General features: G+C 41.6%; 1 protein-coding gene across 2 annotated transcripts in view; it reads left to right on the forward strand.

The window, feature by feature from the left end:
• The first annotated feature begins 820 nt into the window (after positions 1 to 820).
• esamb (endothelial cell adhesion molecule b) overlaps positions 821 to 21,435 on the forward strand; it is an 82,131-nt gene continuing 61,516 nt past the window's right edge. For both annotated transcript variants that reach the window (XM_061682675.1, XM_061682676.1), the window contains exon 1: positions 821 to 1,067. In XM_061682675.1, coding sequence (XP_061538659.1) covers positions 1,013 to 1,067 — 55 coding nt within the window. In that variant the 5' untranslated portion in view covers positions 821 to 1,012. The remainder of the gene's footprint in view (positions 1,068 to 21,435) is intronic.

Genomic DNA, 21,435 nt, shown 5'->3' on the forward strand with positions numbered 1-21,435 from the left:
GTTGGGGGATGGAGCCGTTTAATGGCATTTCCATTCATTTCAATGGGGAGAGTTGATTTGAGAAAAGAGTCACGAGTATGGTATCAGAACGCACCAAGGTACAGTGGAGCCCGGCATAATCGCGTTTGGCAATAACCAATAAACGCTTTTGGGGAGTCTTTGTGGGGGGGGGGGGGGGGGGACCTATCCCCCGTTATATGCAGAAACATCCACTTATTCGCTTTTTTTTTTTTAACACTATCCCTGCTTATTTGTGTTTTCTTCCGATTTTCTTTTTTATCGGCAATTATTTGGGAGCGTCAATTATTCTTGTATTTTCACGATATGCGATCGGGCTCGGTCCCTGTCCGCGGCCTCCACTGTACTTTTAAGCTGCATCTATGCAGGATGGTTTGCTGGAAGTCAAGCTAATATTGCAATTCTGCTCATTATGAGTGCTTCAGGTTTAAATAAGCAACTTAAAGTGTATTGTAATGAAGACTGTGCCTTATAAATGATTCTTTTTCGATCCTTATAATAGATCATTTGACTAATTAGGTTGCATCGAAAGTTCCGTTGCTTTGAGGTTTTCAGAGGTCAAAAGTTGAACGTCGTCTCGATGAGCTGCGGTAGCTGCAGTGCGCGGCAGGGGGCGCCAAAGAGTCAGTCAAGCGCGTCCACGGAGCCTCTCGCTCACTCCAGCACTGGGGTGGCTCTGGCTGCACCTGTCGTACTGTCGTCGAGGAGGAGGGACCAAGGAGCTTCTCGAAGGCGGGACGGGGCACTGTACACGGGGCTGCGGTGCTTGTCGTCGCCGGCATATTGGCGTTAGGTGGCGGGGAGGGAGCTGCGTGCCATGTCCACCGTGACGCGGGGGCTCGATGGGAACGTGAGAAGAGGCTTTCTTTGGCACTTCTACACGCGTGGCTCCTGTTGTGGCCTCTGCTGGAGTTACCTGAACAAGCGAGTCGGGGGTGTGTGAGCGTGCGCGGTGACAAGTTTGAAGAGGCTTCCGCATGCTGGATGTGGCGCCATGGAGATGCACGCAAGACTGCGAGCCTTGATGTTGTTCTGGTGGCTTGTTCAAGGTAAGATGAAAAGCCTTCTCGTTTATTTGGCATGTAAACTGTGGCTGAACCCAAGGTCAAATGATTGTAATTAAAATCGTCCTTTGAATGGCCCCTCGGCGCTCAATTCATTTTTTCAAGTCGCAATTACAACTTTGCATTACATTTAATGTAAAAAATACAGTTAAAGTACAATTACAAATGTGCATAAAATATACATTAGAATATAACAATTCATTTTAGAAAAACAACAAAGTTCAAGGATATATACAATTTAGAATTTGACACATTTCCACAAATGTAAATCAAATATAATTAAAATACACCAAATTTGCAGTTTGAGTTAGTCAAATTTACATGACTACTAATAAAACGATTTACCATTTAATGTACATTCACGGAAAAGTAAGTATAATATGTACTTACAATTTAATGGGCCTAATTTAGATTTGTAATTGATAGCAAGTGAGGTGCACACACAGCAGAATCACTATTAAAAGTATAATACACACAATACAAATTTACAATTTTAATTTTACAAATATAAATAAAATTGAGTAACAAAATAAAATTAATTCATCACAATATATAATTTTACAACCTTTACATGAATCTAAATAAGAATTACGATGAATTTGCCACTATTTCTTGTTCAGGGGCTTTGAAATGATCTGGCATTACTAGATTCTAGAGCAGGTTTTCTCTCTCTCTCTTTTTTTTTTTTTTTTAATCCCCCTGACCATTGTGACCAGTTTGGGAAACCTGTATCTAATGGATTGCGGTAAAAAAATTTGTATGCACATGCATTTGTGGTTAAAGGTAGACATACGAGTAGATACCTCTTTGGCAGACGCATCTACTTTCTCTTGAAGCTTGAAGTTACTTCCATGCTTTGGAAAGTCAAATACAGGAACAAGCGTGCTGACGAGTCATGAAAATACTTTTTTATATTGCTTTGAATTCCACTGTGGTTGTGCCGAGTGTGTTTTAAACTTGGCGGGGGGTGTGGGGTCCTGCTTTTAAGCACACAGCAGAGAAGTACTTCTTCATCTTAAGAGGGCATAATGTTGTCTCGGCACGCTTGAACGCTCCAAAAATGAATTTCAACGACGTCGAATGATGTTGCTTTATCGTCCCCGGTGAGATAGAGAATGACATAAAAGCAGAGATTTACCTGGAACAAAAAAGCAGACATGCTCACATGGTGACTTATTTATTACAGAGACAGACAATGCATGCACTGATATCTGATGAGGTCCTACCTTTGTGTTAGTAGTGGCTGCTTTAAAAGTTGTATTTAGTAGACCAAAGTGATATTGTCTCACCAAGCGAATGCAAACGTTTGCACAAATTAAATATGATTAATTTCCCCCCCTTTCTCCAAAGCGGCTCATACTGTGTATAATTCAGGCGCTTCTCGGAGAAGCCCCAAAGGCTCCTCAAACTTGTGTGAGTCAAGTAAGCACTGCATCATTCTGCTGAAAATTTGGATTTAGTCAAGCACTATTGGTGGATGTGTACTATACATCTACATGGCCTCAACACACGCCACCTTCATTTGACCTACCGATAATATCTATAATCTGTGAAAATAACAAGAGCAGGCTGCAAGCTGATGATATGCTTCTTTCACACCTCCATATGAGTTTTCTTTTTAGAACACTCACCACCCACATCATTAGGTACACCTGCAGTACAATAAACTGTATCAAGAAATTTCTCCCAAAGTAATTCAAGCTCTGTGATATCACAGAGATGTACAGTGTAACCTCCAGTGGAACAGAATATTCTTACTTCATAATGTGAAGTGAATTAACTCATTCCAAAACTTTATTAACTGTACAGGCAATGTTGTCTGTATTTGTCATGAATGGAACAGAGGACAGGACCCAAAATGCACGACTCCAATACAGATGGACAGTTTCAATAAAGAGAGGTTTATAATATACGAGCAGAGGTCGGTACACAGGCAGGCAATCCGAAAAGGCAACAGTATCCAAAAAACAGTGAGGCAAAGAGGCAAGGTCAAAAATCAGAACAGGGTATAGTCTTACTATGAGTCGGTGACGTGGAAACAAGGAATGCTGGAACGTGACAACAAGGTACAACGAACTGGCGACTAGAAATAATGAGACACGAGGTTAAATGCATGGGGTAATTAGGAGGTGGGGAAGATGCTCTCAGGAGCAGGTATGTACGAGACAGGGGGAAAACAACAACCAGAACACACACCCATGACCGTATTAGTGATGCAACAAAGTTTCGGCTAAAAATAGCCCAAAAGTGCATCTTCAGTTTCGGACCGAAATACTTTTATCACCAAAGTAAAACAACCGAAAGAAGATGTGATGATGTAAGCAAAAGCCGCAGCCAAAGCGTGGTCGTGTACACTATATTGTAAAAAACAAAACAAAACAAAACAAAAAATGGCGCGTCCACATTGAACAGTGACCCAACCTCGCTGCTTCGGGTACTACGGGGGAATGCTTGTTGAACGCTATTTGGCATTAAATACAGAAATACCATGCAAGAGAAGACATATGGCTGCAAATGCGTCCAACATAACAAGGTCGATGCAATAAATACATTAAAATAACAAACATTGAAGCCATAATTTATTAACAATTACGACTGTAGGGTAATGATTATGTTGCACATTTGAACAGGATACAGATTTATTTTTATCCTATTACATAATTTAGAGGTGGGTAGTAACGCACTACATTTACTCCGTTACATTTACTCAAGTAACATTTTGGATAAATTGTACTTGTCAGAGTAGTTTTAATGAAGCATACTCTTTACTTTTACTCGAGTATTTGTTAAGAGGAACACAAAACACTTTTATTCTGTTACAATAATTTACATGCCTTTCGCGACTTTCATTTATCAGTAATTGCGTGCATGATCTATTTGTAGACATTTGTTTTCGACTTCCGCATCGGGCACCGTTGATCCAATCCACCGTGATTACCACAGTGATGTTTGACTCAAGTTCACCAATCAAACGACACAAGAAAGTCACATGTCTGAACACAAAGTCCTCTATTGGGCTTCGCTGGCCAATCAAAGTAACTCGTGACAGCCTCGCACGACTCATGTTTACATTACAGACTATGCAAAACAACAGCTTTAACTTGCAGCGTAGTTTTGTTACTGCCCAAACTTGTATGTTTCAGCCCTCTTCTAACTTTAGAAACCACGTTGTGGTATGTTGCAGATGTTTTTGTTGTTGTTGTTTTGGCTGTGCATAAAGCAACATTAGCTCTTTCTTCTTCAACATTAGCTCTTTCTCTCTCTCTCTCTCTCTCTCTCTCTCTCACACACACACACACACACACACACACACACACACACACACACACACAGTGAAAGAGTCCTAGGGGTGTGTGCCTGCGGATACATGCAAGTGAATTGATACCGTTTTACATGCACAAAGACTGACAGAAGTGTCCTGTAATTGCTGTGGAGGCAGCAAGTTACACATCAGGTCCAAGTCAATCACATTCAAGTTTATTTCAGTTGTTTATTTTCACCGCCCCTCTTAAAAAGATACAAAAAAATAATAATCAGTTGAGTTGTACAAATTGTAGGTCACATTAATGGTGACAAATGTTTTTAAATGATTTCTTCTTTTACAAGACAAAAACGTGGTATTTGAACAGGGTGTGTATACCTTTTATATCCACTGCAGCCTTGTTCCTGTTTTTGTAATCTGCCTGGTGAGCCTACAGTATTGTGCTGTTTAACAAGTAGAAACAATACAGTGTAAGATGATTTTTTTTTTAGCTGATTTAGCCTTAATTTGTTATTTTACAAATATTTTATATCATAAAATTGTATTTATTATGTTTTAGATTAAGTAATATTGTTCAGTAATATCTGAATTTGCACATTATTTTATTTAGTTGTTTTTATTTTATTTGATGTTCATGCTCTGATTTAAAAAAAAAAAAAAATCAGGTGTTACTCAGTACTCGAGTATTTTTTTCACTGAGTACTTTATTACTCTCACTCAAGTAATTCATCCATCCATTTTCTGAGCCGCTTCTCCTCACTCCCAGCTATCATCGGGCAGGAGGCGGGGTACACCCTGAACTGGTTGCCAGCCAATCGCAGGGCACATACAAACAAACAACCATTCGCACTCACATTCAATGTAGAGTCCCCAATTCATGCATGTTTTTGGGATGTGGGAGGAAACTGGAGTGCCCGGAGAAAACCCACACAGGCACGGGGAGAACATGCAAACTCCACACAGGCGGGACCGGGGATTGAACCCCGCTCCTCAGAACTGTGAGGCTGACGCTCCAACCAGTCGTGCACCGTGCCGCCCACTCAAGTAATTATTTGGAGGATTACTTTTTACTTTTACTTGATTCATATTCTAAGGTAACAATACTCTTGCTTGAGTACAATATTTGGCTACTCTACCCGCCACTGTACATACGTTAATATACTGCAATAACTGTCCCAGTTACCATGCAACAGTGTTCTTGACATAATATTAAAAATATGGAAATTGAGACAAATTGTTCTGGAAGTGAATTTCTGTAGGTTAGAAGCTCTGCAGTCATAGTCATAAATGCAGTTTTAGTAATAATTGGCATAGCAATTTCTTTTGGTGTTTCGGCTTTTGGCCTAAGGTGCCCTATTTACAGTTTTCAGTTTTGGCCAATAATTTTCATTTTGGTGCATCACTCGTCTCAATATTTTCATACTTAAAATACAAGCTAAGTACTGTACAATAAAATTCAAATAAAGCAAAACTGCTCACCATTTAAACATGCTTGACAGACAGGTAATGGAGAAGGGACATAACGGAAGGATAAAATTAACAATTTGTTGGTAAGCCAAGCTGGACATTTTCATGCTAGTCATCAGCCATTATGTTCGCGTTGCTATGCCATTTACTTTGGTATCTGGTAAACGTACTTTGGTATTTAATAAAATACAGTGATGCCCTCAGATAGAAGTTTAATACTATACGTGACCACGCTCGTAACTAAAAATACTCGTATCTTGAATCATCTTTCCTTATTAAAATGAATGGGAATATTAATAGGAACAGATTTCTTTTTCACACTCCAGAAAGCCGATCCTACTTGACACTTACTTTACGAATGAAAAATACTGACATCTGTAGCTAATTAGCTAATCAAATAAATCTTTTGATACTCTGGCGCCGTCATGGTCCCGCTGATGCACTTGAACCAGGCAGGGTGTGGACATTTTTTAGGTGTTTTATAACCATTAACACCTTTGATTATGTTTGAGGATATGCCAGCTATGTCACATGACTGAAAGCTCAAATTTGCCCGAGGACAGTGACAAGGTGACTCTAGCCTGCAGTCTGAATGTACTGTAGTATTAGCACAGTTTTCGCGCAGTTTTAGCGGGCGCTGCTATCAAGATGTTGCCTGTCTCCTGAGCTGAGCCACTCAGCTGAGCCGTGGACCTCGTGTTTGCCCGTCCGGCGGAACCGCAACAGATCATCGCTGAGCTCTGTGGGTCATCTCATCTCATCATGTAGGGCTTCATTAGCTAAAGTAGAAATTAGGGCAGTGTCAGAACAAAGTCCCATCAGGAGGCTGTATGAGATCACTGTTTCCATTTGGACACCAGCTCGTCATGTAGAAATTAACCCGATGTGAAGGTTAAAGGACTTCAAGTTTTTTAAATCAGTTCCTAGGTGTCTCAACATGTCCATGACATGCTTTATTCAAACTGTGGCAAGGATCAGGAATTACATCATACCTGACAAGCTCGTAGAGACAGAACAAGCATATTGTAGTTTCAGTCACGGAGGGGCCGCTTTATTGCCAAGCTGCGAAATAACACTTGCCACTTAGTGTAGCGCAGTGGTTTTCAAGCTTTTTACCAACTAAAATATACTTCGCTCTTCAAGTGCAGCCATCATGACCGATAAAGTAGTGTAGAAGGTAGCCTGTCATCCAAAACGAGGAAGAGGTTTTATTCCTAAAATATATTTATATTTTAATTCACTTTATGCAGTTTGAACATTAACACAACGCTTAAATATAAGAAATTGAAAGAAAAACTGCACTTATAATGATTCATTTAAAATGTGTTGCACATAAGGTGAATAGAATGGAAACTAAGTTAGTAAATATTTCTGAAGGATTCAGTGCAAATGTATTGAATTTAAAGTGAAATACAACTGAACTCAAGTGTCTCTTAATGAAGTTGTCAGGAGAAGAGTCGAAAGAGTGAAAACACAAGACAAATCCATAGTATTATAACAAAAGAAGTTCTTACAGATGAAAATCAAGATAAACCTTCACATACAAAAGAGATTTAAAAATCACAAAATAAAAGCAAGATGGTGAAATATTTAGATTTATAGAATAAGCAGCTGTAAACAATAAAGTTTTCAGTCCAGTTAAAATGTACAGACAGTTTGAGCAGATCTCAGGCGTTCAGAAAGTTTAGGGGTCTGGAAGACTCGTTGAGAACTTTAAGTTAAATTCTCAGCTTTGTAGACCAATAGTAAGATTTAAAAAATGTATTCTTTGACTCACAGGAAGCCAGTGTAAAGATTTTAGGACTGTTGTGATGTGGTACCAGTAAGAACTCTGTCGGATTGATTTTTTTCATTCAGAGCACTAAAAACCCTGTTACAACAGTCCAATCTACTCACAAGTAACGTATGAATCTCGTCAAAATAATGATGCATATAGGCTATGTTCATACAGCAGGACATGATGCCCAATTCCGATTTTTGTTAAATCCCATGTTTTTTACGTAGTCGTTCACATTATAAAAACAAGCGTGACTTCTAATGTGGGCGGAATGCGTCCGTGACGTCACACGCATGCGCACAAAACATTACGTCACATTGATCATGCGCACAAAGCACGAGGCGACGTGTTGACGTAAGAAAATATAGCCCGTCGCTTAGGTCTCGCCATGATGCATTTGTGGCAAGTTTAAGGATTTTGTGCAACCGCAGCCAACATTTTCTTATATTGGTCAGTTTGAAGTAACTTATTTTTGCCACTGACTGTTTTCTAGTCCGTCGTCCTCCGTTGTTTTTGAGGCGTGTCTGTTTTGTCAAACAATTCTGATGTTTGTCGCCTTTTGATGACCTATAGGTCGGATGAGCGCAACGTGAGCGTCCAGAATGCACGTGCATCACATACATATATGACTTATATTCACAGATGAAAGAGGCCTGGGCTGGATATGAAAAAAATCGCAATTGTACTTTTCCCATTGACATGAAAAAAAATCTGATACGTGTCACATTGTGCAAAAAAATCAGAATTGAGCTGCAGTGTGAGCATAGCCATAGACTTTGTCAGCATAAATTGCCTTTAGCAGTATAACGTTTTGATGATCTGATGTTATTGTGCTGTAGACTAGAAAATAATTCTTACCTTTCTCACCAATGAAAATTATATCAAGTGCAAGCCGGTAGTGTGCTTCGTCACTTTGCTGTGATTGCTAACATGTTGATGTCAATCCAAAAAATCTCTACTGTGCCAAATGTTTTGGAGGGGAGTAATTTGCCAAGCTACTCAGCTGTATATAGTTAAGGGTTGGTGCTTCTTTATGGTCACCATGTTGGAAATGTTGAGGAAATGGTGACTGATACACTGAAGCCTTCCTAAAATAGGTCTAACGATGTCACTGGGCATATGCGTATATATGTCTATAGTGTAGAGCGACTTCGCAAGGACACACACACACACGCACACATGCAGACATGCACGCACACACACAGACCCCTGCAGAGGTTAGAGATGCTGATTAGAGGTAGGAAATGCAAATACTCTCTCATGCAAAATTAGGCCAGATGAGCTGGTAACCTCACAAGTCTTTGAATTTAGAATTCAACCAGTTCAAGCTATCATCGTGCGACAACAAGTCAACAACAGGTCAACAAATTTTGCGAGACTTCAACTCAGTGAGCAGCTTAAGGATTCGTGTTTGTTAGTGTTTGCTTTTTATTGTCTTTTTTTGTGACACCACCACAGAAGGATTTCAATGATGTTAGATATAAGAAATGGCCAACATTTTGACTACTCATTAGCCTTAATTTCATCATGTTCCGGGCTGCTGTGCAAATGGTAAAAATTAAAACATTTTAGTTCCAGGAAGTACAAGTAACCAAGAACCAAAAATTCCTGCAATGAAATTCCTGCAATGAAATGGGTATCAGTTCCATATAGGGATGGGTACCTTTCACATTTGAATTTACCTGGCAATCAATACCAGTAGTCAATGGTACCAATTTTCAATATTTTTGTGTGTTTGTGGTAATAGATGGTAATTTGTTCAATAATAAAATGTCAAAATATTTCAATTCAACATTTAGATTTCAATATATACACTTTGACAAATATAATAAAGCTTACGCGATCTAACACTGTACGACCCCGAAACAGTAGTTAAATAGCCTTTAGCGTTTTGCTGCTTACTTCCTCACCACTCCGAGCCTTCGTTGGTTGTTGTGAGTGACGTCATTACGCTCTTTTACGGAAAAGATGGGTTCAAGTGCGCCACGGAAATTGGCCAAGCCTTCCACTCATGCCCCTCACACAGTCACAACGGGCACTTAGCAAAGCAAAGCAAATTTATTTATATAGTGCATTTCATACACAAGGTAACTCAATATGCTTTACAAGATTAAAAGCATTTAAAAACAAACAATTAAAAGCGTACAGTGCAAGAAATATCATTTAAACGTGGAAATGGTCTAACAAGCGTGAGAAAAAAGAAGAGTTTTTAACCTGGACTTAAAAACATTCACACTTGGGGCTGACGTCACTTCTGTTGGTAACTTATTCCATTTGTGTGCAGCATAATAGCTAAATGCTGCTTCACCACGTTTGCTTTGGACTCTGTGCTCCACTATTTGACCTGAGTCTGTAGATCTCAGAGCCCTGCTGCGTTTATATTCAATTAGCATTTCTTTCATGTATTCAGGACCTAAACTATTTCGTGATCTATAGGCCCAGTATAGTTACCGATAGTATAGGTACCGAAACATGGTACCGATTATGAGCATTGAATCGGTGCTTGGTAAAGCCGACCTAATTTGGTTGGTACCAAAAAAAAAAAAAAGTACAGATTTCGGTACCCATCCCTAGTTCCATACAAAAATTATTTTACCAAGCAGATACTCAAATAAATAAATATCATGTAGCTAAAATTAAAACGGCTAGTGTGAAAACGACAATGTTTTCTTCAGTTGGTGATTAGAATTCCAGTAGATTCTATCATCACCTCTGGTCAAAAATTGTTGTTAGTCAACTCCCTGAATTATAATAGCAGCCTGTCAGAGCAGGCGTTAATGTGAGCTTGAGTAGATTGCATGCTTCTAGCTAACATGCGTTAACCTTACAACAACACAAAACCAAGTGAGCCGGCAACATTAACCTATTACAATAAATGTTATTTATATACACTTTCACAATCATCTTTATTTATATGTGGCCACCGTGTTGCTGAAATGCTGTGTATTACTCTCCACTGCTCTTTACAAATGTAAATATGTGATGCATAGAAGATTTCTAACTTCAGTTAATTTGCAGTCTTAGTCCCTGTATGGTCAGGCTTTAGCTCGCATGCTAGCTTGTGACTAGCGCCTCTCGTCACGGTGTGCAAAGACCCGCGATGACCCAGTGGGATATATTCTAGCTCGGGAACGCTTTTAAGTGGATATATTTTCAAGGCTGAAACAAGATAGGCATAAGAAAGATGCGAGATGAAATAGCATTCTTTTTTCAGCAGGGCGTGGTTTCACGCATTTAACGGCCCACACGCCCGCAACATTTGAGAGCAGAGGTAAGGGCTTGATTTTCTGGATTTTGAAGCCTTAGTTTATATATTTGGCAATTTTAAAAAAATCATTCATATTTGTCAGGCTTGTTAACAACACTCCCCTCTGTGGTGTGTCAAATTTAGAAGACATTTATTTTCACTTGACATGGACTTTTAATGGTTTACTGCTGAGCCCATATGAACTAATTTGCTAATCAAAGCACCAGCACCAACCAATGTAAAGTCTCTCAGATGAATTAAAGCGTGTAGTCATATCACACGTTGTAAATGAGCTCCCCGTATAAGGATTTAAAATTTACATTGTTTTGCGTGTTTTGAAAAGAGAAAAACCCATCCATCCTTCATCCATTCTCTGTACCACTTAACCCAAGTAGGGTCACAACTTCCAGCAATATCTGCTGTAATCTGATTCTTTTTTTGTTTGTTTGTTATGTCCCCACACACATCAGTGACAGCAACAATTGTGGAAGGAGACAGACCGGTGTTTGTTGGAGATCATGAGACTTTAAGAAGGTCGTCAAAACAAGCACTGTGATGGATATTAGCAATGATGCGGCGCAGCTTGTCTCTTAAATGGCACATTTTTGAATAAGTCTTAGCCACAGTTTGCTGGCTCGCTTCTGCTCTACAATTACAAACGTAATACGATTACATTTTGGCCGTAAACATCGGATTCGATGCCCATTAGGTTGTGCATGCCTGCCCACCCCCACCCTTCCAACGTCCCTCCTCACCACCACCACTGCCACCGCCGACTCGGAGGCGAATGTGACTCAAACCGCCGCCATCATTATATTCACACACCAATCAGCATTTTGCGATCGCGAATCGCTCGCTTTGATATTCGCTACAGTACACCGCATTAGCCATTTTGCCATCCACAACCCACACGTTATCTAACTGGCCTACAATGCTAATCAGCCAAGAGAATCTTTCGCGAGCGTGGGACCACCAAAGCAAAAATACGCAGGAAGAAAATGAAGGGGAAGAATCACGTGCACGCATCACCACTGTCGCGTTTCCCTTACATTTCCTTGCCTTGGAGAACTTAAATGTGACATTAAATGTCTTTGTTCATTCAATTTCACAAGTTATATACCAAAAAGTACCCATGATAATATTTTCGTCTGTTGCATTTTTGATTGTTTGATTGGAATGATCAGCCTTGTGGTGGACCAGTCGCTGTCGTCAGCTACTTTATCAATCAACCAATCAGAAGATCCATGCATCCATTTTCTATTGTGCTTGTTGGCCCATTAGGGTCTTGAGTGAACTGGCGCTTATGCCAACTGTTATATTGTGGAGGGAGCTATAATGGACGCAATTTGCAATTTCCTTTGTGCATGAATTTAACATGTAATGACCAAAAAAGCTGCCAAAAACTTTAAGACTACAGTGAACACCCTAAAAGTTGCCAAGTAAAAATAGAAATACTGTAAACTTTTCAACAGTTGTTCAGTAAAAACACAGCTACCATTAAAAACAGCTGCGCTATTAAAAATGAAACTACTGGAAAAGACCCAAATGTTGTGCAAGTCAAAATAAAACTCCCATAAAAACCTCAACAGTCAAAATAAGACTACTGTAAATACCCTAAAAGTTGCATAGGTTACAATAAAACTACTGTGAACACCCTGAAAGAACAAATAAAAATACCATAAACTTTCCAACAGATACTAAGGTAAAACAAATATATCTCCTGTAAAAACCCCAACAGTGACAGGTAAAAATAAGACTACAGTGAACACCCCAAGAGTTGTATAAGTTAAAATACTTGAAACTTGAACTTTAAAACTACTTGAAAATATAACTACATTACTGTAAAAACACCAGCAGTTGCCGAAGTAAAAAAAACAAAAACAAAAAAAAAAGAACCCCCTCAAAAATAAAAGTAAATACCCCATTCTGTTTCGAAGTGTTGACTTAATAACAGTGTAAGGAGCTTAGGCAATATGAGAAATTCTGTCTTTACGAAGATAATAATGCTGAATTTGATAGTGAAATATTAATGTTATAAAACGTTTATTATTGTGGTTGTCGTTTGCTACGCTGTACAACTGCCCTTTATCACACTGGGGGCTAGTTCTAATTTATTTGGTTATCTTATTGAGTGGCCGTCTTGTGTGTATGGTGGCAGAATGCTTTAAGCTGGTTGTCATGCAGTCGGGTGAGTCGTGATCGTTGCTTTGATGCCGGTGTAACGCCTTCATCTGTGCACAAACGCACACCACTTGTTGAAATTCAGCATCTTTGCTTAACTTTCTAATTGTTTATGGAACTATTATGTAGGGGAAATGAGCTCAGACGATGATGGTGATGATAATAATTTGGTTTCCTAAAGGGACTTATTGTTGACATCCAACACTGACATGCAGCTCATTCAGTTCAGAGTTCATACAAAAAAATAAATTCATAGTATAGGGAGTCCTTGGTTTACGGGTTCTGCTTCTATGGCATCGATGTAACCCGAAAACACTTTGAGGCCATAAATATTAAACAATACAATGAAAAACAGTAGGTACGGCAGTAACTGACCGTGCCTTCTTGTGCCACATGACCACATATTCTGAGTGTATTCTGTATTGGAGGTGTACCTAATGTTGTGGCTCGTCGTTGTTTGTCATTTCCAGTTTCACTTTTGGTCTCTTGTGTTAAGTGAAATTGTTGGACAGCTTTACAACCTGTATGTAACTCCTGCTGGGAGTTGGATGTATTTTATTCAAAGAATTCTCCATGTTTTTCTATTTTCGGAACACTCTTTCTGTCTGACACGCACACTCACACACACATACACACACACACACGCACAAACAGTGACAATTATTGGCTATCAGTAGTAAAGCTACCGACCACTTCCTCCGTGACAGTCAGCGTCTCGTCTCTTGTACTCCCACTTGCTTGATGACATATAAAGTCTTTTTATGTGTGTGTGTGTGTGTTAGATGAATCAGTTGTGAGCTTGCTCACAAGTCGTGGTTAAAAACAACAACAACAAAAACCCACATCTTTGTGTGACTAATGATGCAGCCGCCGCTGGTCGCTGCGCTCGGACCACCGGGGGTGATGAGACGTGCTCAACGTCTCTTTTCCTTCTCGTCTCTATCTCGGGGCAAGGAGGACAGGACCTGAGAGGCATGTGTGGAGCCGCTGGAGGTGTCCCTGCTGATTGTGGCCTATAAATGATGGATCTCAACAGAGTGCGTCATCATCATCATCACCTGCCGGCTGGCACCCGTCTGGGTCCCCCACTCTGGCTACTGGTGGGGGCGGTGAGGCCCCGTTGTCCCTCCTCGGGCCTGCTTCTCTCCGTTCCTTGTGTCCCGCTGCAGTGGCCTCTTCCTCTTCCCGTGGGGGAGCCGGGCGGTTCCCTGCGGACTCTGAGGCTTGCTGTGGGGTTCTTTTCCCTGCCTGGTTTTGTGTGTGTGGGGGGGGGTGTAGCCCTCTTCGTCGGTGGTTGTCCGGCCTAATGGACACGACCTGCGGGCCTGGGCTGGATAACTGCTTGGTGTTGGGGCTGACCTCTCATGGCCCGGGGCTGCTCCTTGGGTCCCCCCCCTCCCTTATCGTTCCCTTGTCGGGTGTCCCTATCTGCCTTCCTTTCCAACAAACAAGGGACACTCTCCCGCCCTGTCTCGCCTGGGAGTGTTGGGGGGGTGGGGGGGGGTGTTCGGGTGTGTGAGGCGGTGACTGATCAAGTCTGATTCTCAATAAACCTCAATTATAAAACCACATCGGAAGCTTAAAAACTCCACTGTGACACAGTCAAAGTGTTTCAGCATAAAAGGGATACCGATTTTCCATTCTGCTTGACCTAACAGCCGAACAGGATCAAAAAAAATAAAAATCATCACCTCCCGGGTGTGGGTGAGGGTAGTGATGATTTGAACCAGGTTGATATTTTTTTAACATGACTCATGTGGCTACATCGCTGACATTTAAGACCTTTCTTGCTATGTCGGATTTACCATTTACAATGCTGATCGCAGTTCATATCGACATCTGAATTAATAGAAAATTATCTATTCCTAGTTTAAGCATGAAGCATCGTTAGAGGTTTAGAGGTGCTGGGATTGATTTTAGGAATGCTTCAGCACCCACAGAAAATGGTCTCGAAACACTTATGGCAGTCGGTAAGATGCTCAGTAGCACCTTGGCTTTAATATTATCACATGTAAGCATTTACACCATCCATCCATCCATCCATTTTCTGAGCCGCTTATCCTCACTAGGGTCGCGGGCGTGCTGGACCTATCCCAGCTGCCATCGGGCAGGAGGCGGGGTACACCCTGAACTGGTTGCCAGCCAATCGCAGGGCACATACAAACAGACAACCATTCGCACTCACATGCACATCTACGGGCAATTTAGAGTCTCCAATTTATGCATGTTTTTGGGATTTGGGAGGAAACCGGAGTGCCCGGAGAAAACCCACGCAGGCACGGGGAGAACATGCAAACTCCACACAGTCGGGGCCGGGGATTGAACCCGGGTCCTCAGAACTGTGAGGCTGACGCTCTTACCAGTCGCCCACCGTGCCGCCACATTTACACCATATCACTGGTATTGCTCCATAAAGATAGAGAGCTGGGAACCAGGTCGGGGAGTGATAGGAGGGATTGGGTGGAGTAAACCATCTTTGATGCCATCCATCCATTTTCTGAGCCGCTTCTCCTCACTAGGGTCGCGGGCGTGCTGGAGCCTATCCCAGCTGTCATCGGGCAGGAGGCGGGGTACACCCTGAACTAGTTGGCAGCCAATCGCAGGGCACATACAAACAAACAACCATTCGCACTCACAGTCACACCTACGGGCAATTTAGAGTCACCAATTAATGCATGTTTTTGGGATGTGGGAGGAAACCGGAGTGCCCGGAGAAAACCCACGCAGGCACGGGGAGAACATGCAAACTCCACACAGGCGGGGCCGGGGATTGAACCCGGGTCCACAGGACTGTGAGGCTGACGCTCTAACCAGTCGTGCACCGTGTCGCCACACACACACACACACACACACACACACACACACATACACACGCACACACACACACACGCACACACACACACACACACATCTATCTATCTATCTATCTATCTATCTATCTATCTATCTATCTATCTATCTATCTATCTAGCTATCTATCTATCTATCTATCTATCGTGCCGCTCATCTTTGATGCAATGGATATAATTATTTTTATTTGCATTGGACTTTACATGAGGAACGGTGGGCGACTGGTTAGCACATCCGCCTCACAGTTCTGAGGACCGGGTTCAAATCCCGGCCTCGCCTGTGTTGAGTTTACATGTTTTCCCCGTGACTGTGTGGGTTTTCTCTGGGTACTCCGGTTTCCTCCCACATCCCAAATTCAATTAGGTTAATTGAAGACTCTAAATTGCCCGTAGGTGTGAACGTAAGTGTGAATGGTTGCTTGTCTATATGTGCCCTGCGATTGGCTGGCGACCAGTTCAGGCTGTACCCCGTCTCTCCCCCGAAGATAGCTGGGATAGGCTCCAGCATGCCCGCGACCCTAGTGAGGAAAAGCGGTACAGAAAATGGATGGATGGACTTTACATCCACAGCTCTCAAAGTGTTACATGGGGGGGAAAACACATTTAGAAACGTTTTTTTTTTTTTTAGCGTACCAAAGCATTCGTAGTCTGTGGTTCCCTCAGATGTTCCGGGAGGGCGTTCCACAGCCTTGGAGCTACGGAGGAAAATGCCCGATCACCCATGGTGCAAAGCGTGGTTCTGAGGGGGCATAGTGGGTGATTGTGAACGGAGGGTACCTGAAGGAGTCTGGGGTGTGAGGATTTCCTTTAGGTACTGAGAGTCATGAATGCAGTGGTGGGTGAGGAGGGAGATCTTGTTTCAGGATGAGGGTGATGCTGGTCATACACTATATTCCCAAAGTATTCGCTCACCTGCCTTGACTCACATATGAAGTTAAGTGACATCCCATTCCTAATCCACAGGGTTCAATATGGCGTTGGTCCACCATTATAACAGCGTCAACTCTTCTAGGAATGTTTATGAGTGTGTTTGCGGGAACCTTTGATCATTCTTTCAGAAGCGCATTTGTGAGGTCACACACTGATGTTGGACGAAAATCCACCGCTATAATTCATCCCAAAGGTGTTCTATCAGGTTGAGGTCAGGACTCTGTGCAGGCCAGTTAAGTTGCTCCACACCAGACTCTGTCATCCATGTCTTTAAGGACCTTTCTTTGTGCACTGGTGAACTGTTCCCACAATGTTGAGAGCATGGAATTGTCCAAAATATTGGCTTCTTAGTTCCAGTGAAAGGAACTCTGAAGGATTCACCATAACGAAGAGGTCTTGGACAACTCATTGTTCCCAACTTTGTGGGAACAGGTTGGGGATGGCCCCTTCCTGTTCCAACATGAGGGGTGATGTTTCATAAAGACATGGATGACATTCACTTTCCTAGGTTGTTTAAAAACAATTTTGCAGTGTAATAGATTTTTAATCTCTCAAATTTTAGGGGTGCTGGGATTCATTTTGATTCATTTTAGGGGTGCTTCAGCACTGCCCAAAATGGTCTAGAGATGCCTATGCTTGTTCGCACCGTAACGTGGTAAAATTCAGAGCTGTTTGCTTACAGACACATTTAAGGCAGATACAAGATTTACATATACATATACCATCAATCCATCCATTTTCTTTTCTTATCCGAGATCGGTTCGCTGGAGCAGTAGCTTTAGCAGGGAAGCCCAGACTTTCCTCTCCCAAGCTACTTTGTCCAGCTTCCGGAGAGATCCCGAGGTGTTCCCAGGCCAGCCGAGAGATGTAGTCTCTCCAGCGTGTCCTGGGTTGTCCCCGGGGTCTCCTCCCTGTTGGACGTGCCCGGAACACCTCACCAGAGAGGCGTCCAGGAGTCATCCTAACCAGATGCCTGAACCACCTCATCTGGCTCCTCTCAATGTGGATGACCAGCAGCTCTACTGTGAGCTTCTCCCGGATGACCAAGCTTCTCACCCCAACTATAAGGGAAAGCTCGGACACCCTGCGGAGGAAATTCATTCCGCCCGCTTGTATCTGCGATCTTGTTCTTTCCATCACGCATGTGACCATTGGTTAGTGGAGGAACATAGATCGACATGAAAGTCGAGAGCTTCGCCTTTCAGCTCAGCTTCTTCTTTAACGCTGTTTTGGCAAAAATAATAATTACGAAAGTTTTCTTGTCTTTGTAGGATTTTTTTTTTTTTTTTACAAAGAGCTTTTCACATAGTATGTACAGAGAGAGAGAAGGTTCCGCTATAATCTCCATCACCAGCTTGGAAGATCCTGCTGGTGCTCGAGGAAACCTGCTGAAGTCTATTTCTCGGCTTCATCCTGACACAATTATTCTCTTTTAAATGAGAAACGATATGCGTCTACAGTTGCTGAGGCAGGCAGAATGTGTTTCTTTTATTATTATTATTATTATTTCAAAAGAGATGACAGTCAGTAAGTCTTTGATGTGAAAATGTTTGTCTTTTATCCCCAGAGGAAGATGTATTTCCGAGGGTAAAGAGATGCGAGAAGCGCTGGTATGTACAGAAATAAAACATGCTTTTTTTTTTACGCTGGAATGAAAATGTGCTGTCTGGGGGAGCACAAGAATATTATTGTCCTGCTTGGATGTTATAGTGGAGCAATTGGCGGGGTTTTCTCCTCTCTCCAGCGAGATTACTTTCAAAATGTCAGATGATGGGCAAATCGTTGATTCCTTGGCGCTGGAATTGTCCTCTCATTTCTCTCACTGAGGAAAAAGATGAGATTAGCATTCATTGAGGGTGAGAGGCAGGTTGCGCCTTTCGCCAGATGGCAGGGGAGGGATAGTGTGGCCAGATTAATGCCGTCATGTGGCTGCAGGTGCAACCTGGCGATCTGGGTTCCAGTCATGCTCACGTGAGGCCAATGAAGGTCCCTGGGGTTAATCATCTACTGGGACTCAGATTAAAACTCACTCGACAAGGAAGGCTTGCTTGTGTGTTACCTGTTTGCGTGTTAGCTGTTGTCGTGTCCATTAAAAGTCATAGCTAGGATTTTTTTTCGGTCCGTGAGTCTTTATTCTTGCATCATCAATTTAGTTTTGTTTTCGTCCCTCTGGCTCGGAAGTAAATTGCCTTTAGAATAAATACCTCTAGGCTGTCGATGCTGAGAAAAGAAGGAGTGAGAGTGTTTCTACATGTTCAATTTTCTGTCAAAAGCCGGAATAATTGGCTCATTGGGGTGACTATGACTTGAAGGCGGCCAGTAATGACCTGGCCGCCGCTTGACATGACACTCCCGCCTGCGAGCGTCTCCACATGCCATTAGTGTGCGACCACCGCCACATTTGAGCAGATAGATGTCTCCTCGCCGGCATCGTTATACGAGCCCGTACGGCTGCCAGGTGGGATTCATTATGGGGCCGAGTCTTTATTCTCCTGTTAACAAAGAACAGAAAATAAAATGAACGAGCCTATGTCGCATTTCCCCTAAAAGGGACTACATCAAACTTGGCTTCAGAATAGAATTTAAAAAAAAATTTCACCACACCAAGCGATGCATGTTCAGGGTCACGTTTCTAACCTCGGGGTGGGCTGGTGGTAGCACAACACAATGTAACACTTTTAATGAATTCAACAAAGAAGCACATGGTAAACAAAGGACAGTAATGGAGGAACTCCAGCATTTTGCAAGCTTTGTTTAAAATGGGACCTATGAAAATCAATATAATTGCTTCTATACAAATAGTTGGTCTCTGGAGTGTCTGCCCGCCCATCATTACCAACTTTTGTGATCTGCCTATATATATATATATGCCCCAATAATTGAGTTCCTACACACATGGCAATATTTCTTGCTAAGCGTAGCATGTGACGGTTTGTATATTTTTAGTGGCCACTTGAGAAAAAAATAAAAATAATTCTAACTGCATTAAAATTACAATGTTTGATCTATATTAAATTATTCGGACCCTCTGTATTACATAACAATTGCCAGCAGTTCCGCTTTCTTCTACCAGACATTTTTAGAACCGTTAAAATTACAGTGTAACTGTCATTGGGAGACATTTTTGAATGAAGGGCACAGAATTTTGCTGAAAATCTTATATTATCACACAATGGTTGTTTGTTGATACACTATGTGGCCTGCGATTGGGTGCCGACCACATGACAAAATGAAAGGTATCCTTTTAAAGGTGTCATATTTTACCCAACCAACTTTTTCCAGTATTTGGGATGTTATATTGGCTCTATGTTGCCCCAGTAAACATGTGAAAATCATCCACGCATTCCTGAGCTCCAGACATTTTTCTGCCGAGAGGCCTGAAATCAGGTCATTCGAATTTCTCGAGCTTATCTACCTTACTAACGAAGATTTCCTCCGAGCTCTCCGCTCCCAAGCCACCACTGTCAACATGACAAACACCTGTGCTCTCACAAGTGGGTCTTCTACACGGATGCAACCAATCAGAGGAAAGGGGGTGGTCTTAGCCAAATATGGACAAAGCGGACACCAAACTGGGTCAAACAGAAGTAGCTGTCAGAGGGGCCTTTTCTCAACACTCGTATGGTAAAAACAAGGTGTTTTTTTTTTTTTTTTTTTTTTTTTTTTTTTAAAAGAATGTTGGAAAGTCACTCTATGGAGGTCTAAATAGCCTAGCAGATGGTTAATTTGATAGCATAAACAATATTTATAGTTTATCACACATTAATTTCAGAATATCTTTGCAGTATGGGCACCAAAATTAATGTCAGTGTCACCGAATTGACAGGTTTATCAGGGACAGATTACTCATGAAGAATATTTTAGACACTATTCAAGGTGTCTAAAATATTCATTATATCACACCTGCTGATTAGTGAATGTTTGATGAACACAATTTACTGGTACAAGTCTACCTATTCAATTACTGAATGGGATATTCAAGACCCTAATTCTCTAAAACATGGTGGCACACGTCACGGAGTGACATCTTATGAAGAAAACATTATTTCTAAGCTGTGTAACAGCCTGGAAAACAGTTTTTGAGGAAAATAACGTGTGGTGTGGGAAATATAAAGTATTACTGTCATTTAATGCTACATTAACAAATGTATGTTTTATTTTAGAAGTGGTAAGGTCATGGGAAACCTGTGACCACTAAAATATACAAACCCTTATATATTGTTTTTGCTACCCTAACAAGTGTACCAAATGGTAACGTCCACACAATCAAGCTCAATGGAATGTGTTTCTGTCAAAGCAGAAAATGGATCAGGCAGCAAAATGGAAAGGAAGAAAAAATAATGGGTGTGATTAGCAGTCCTGATAACAAGAATTGGTCTCGTAAAAATTCCCTAACACACTCCAATAAAGCTAATCCGCGTGTCCACATCAGCGATTCAGCCATTGGAATGGGATTAGTTCCACCAGACTGCGAATATTATTTTAATTATCATTTGATCCATTTTTTATTTCAGCCTAGCCAGATTAGCTGTGCGGAGGATTTCTTCTCCATCGCCACTTATTTCTAACTACTCACAATTTCTAATCTAGACTTAAACACAATCCATTCCAAGATGCTGGTTCACCTCTTATTTGTTTTT

The sequence above is a fragment of the Phycodurus eques genome, chromosome 7 (genome assembly GCF_024500275.1).
Source record: "Phycodurus eques isolate BA_2022a chromosome 7, UOR_Pequ_1.1, whole genome shotgun sequence".
Classification (NCBI taxonomy): Eukaryota; Metazoa; Chordata; class Actinopteri; order Syngnathiformes; family Syngnathidae; genus Phycodurus; species Phycodurus eques.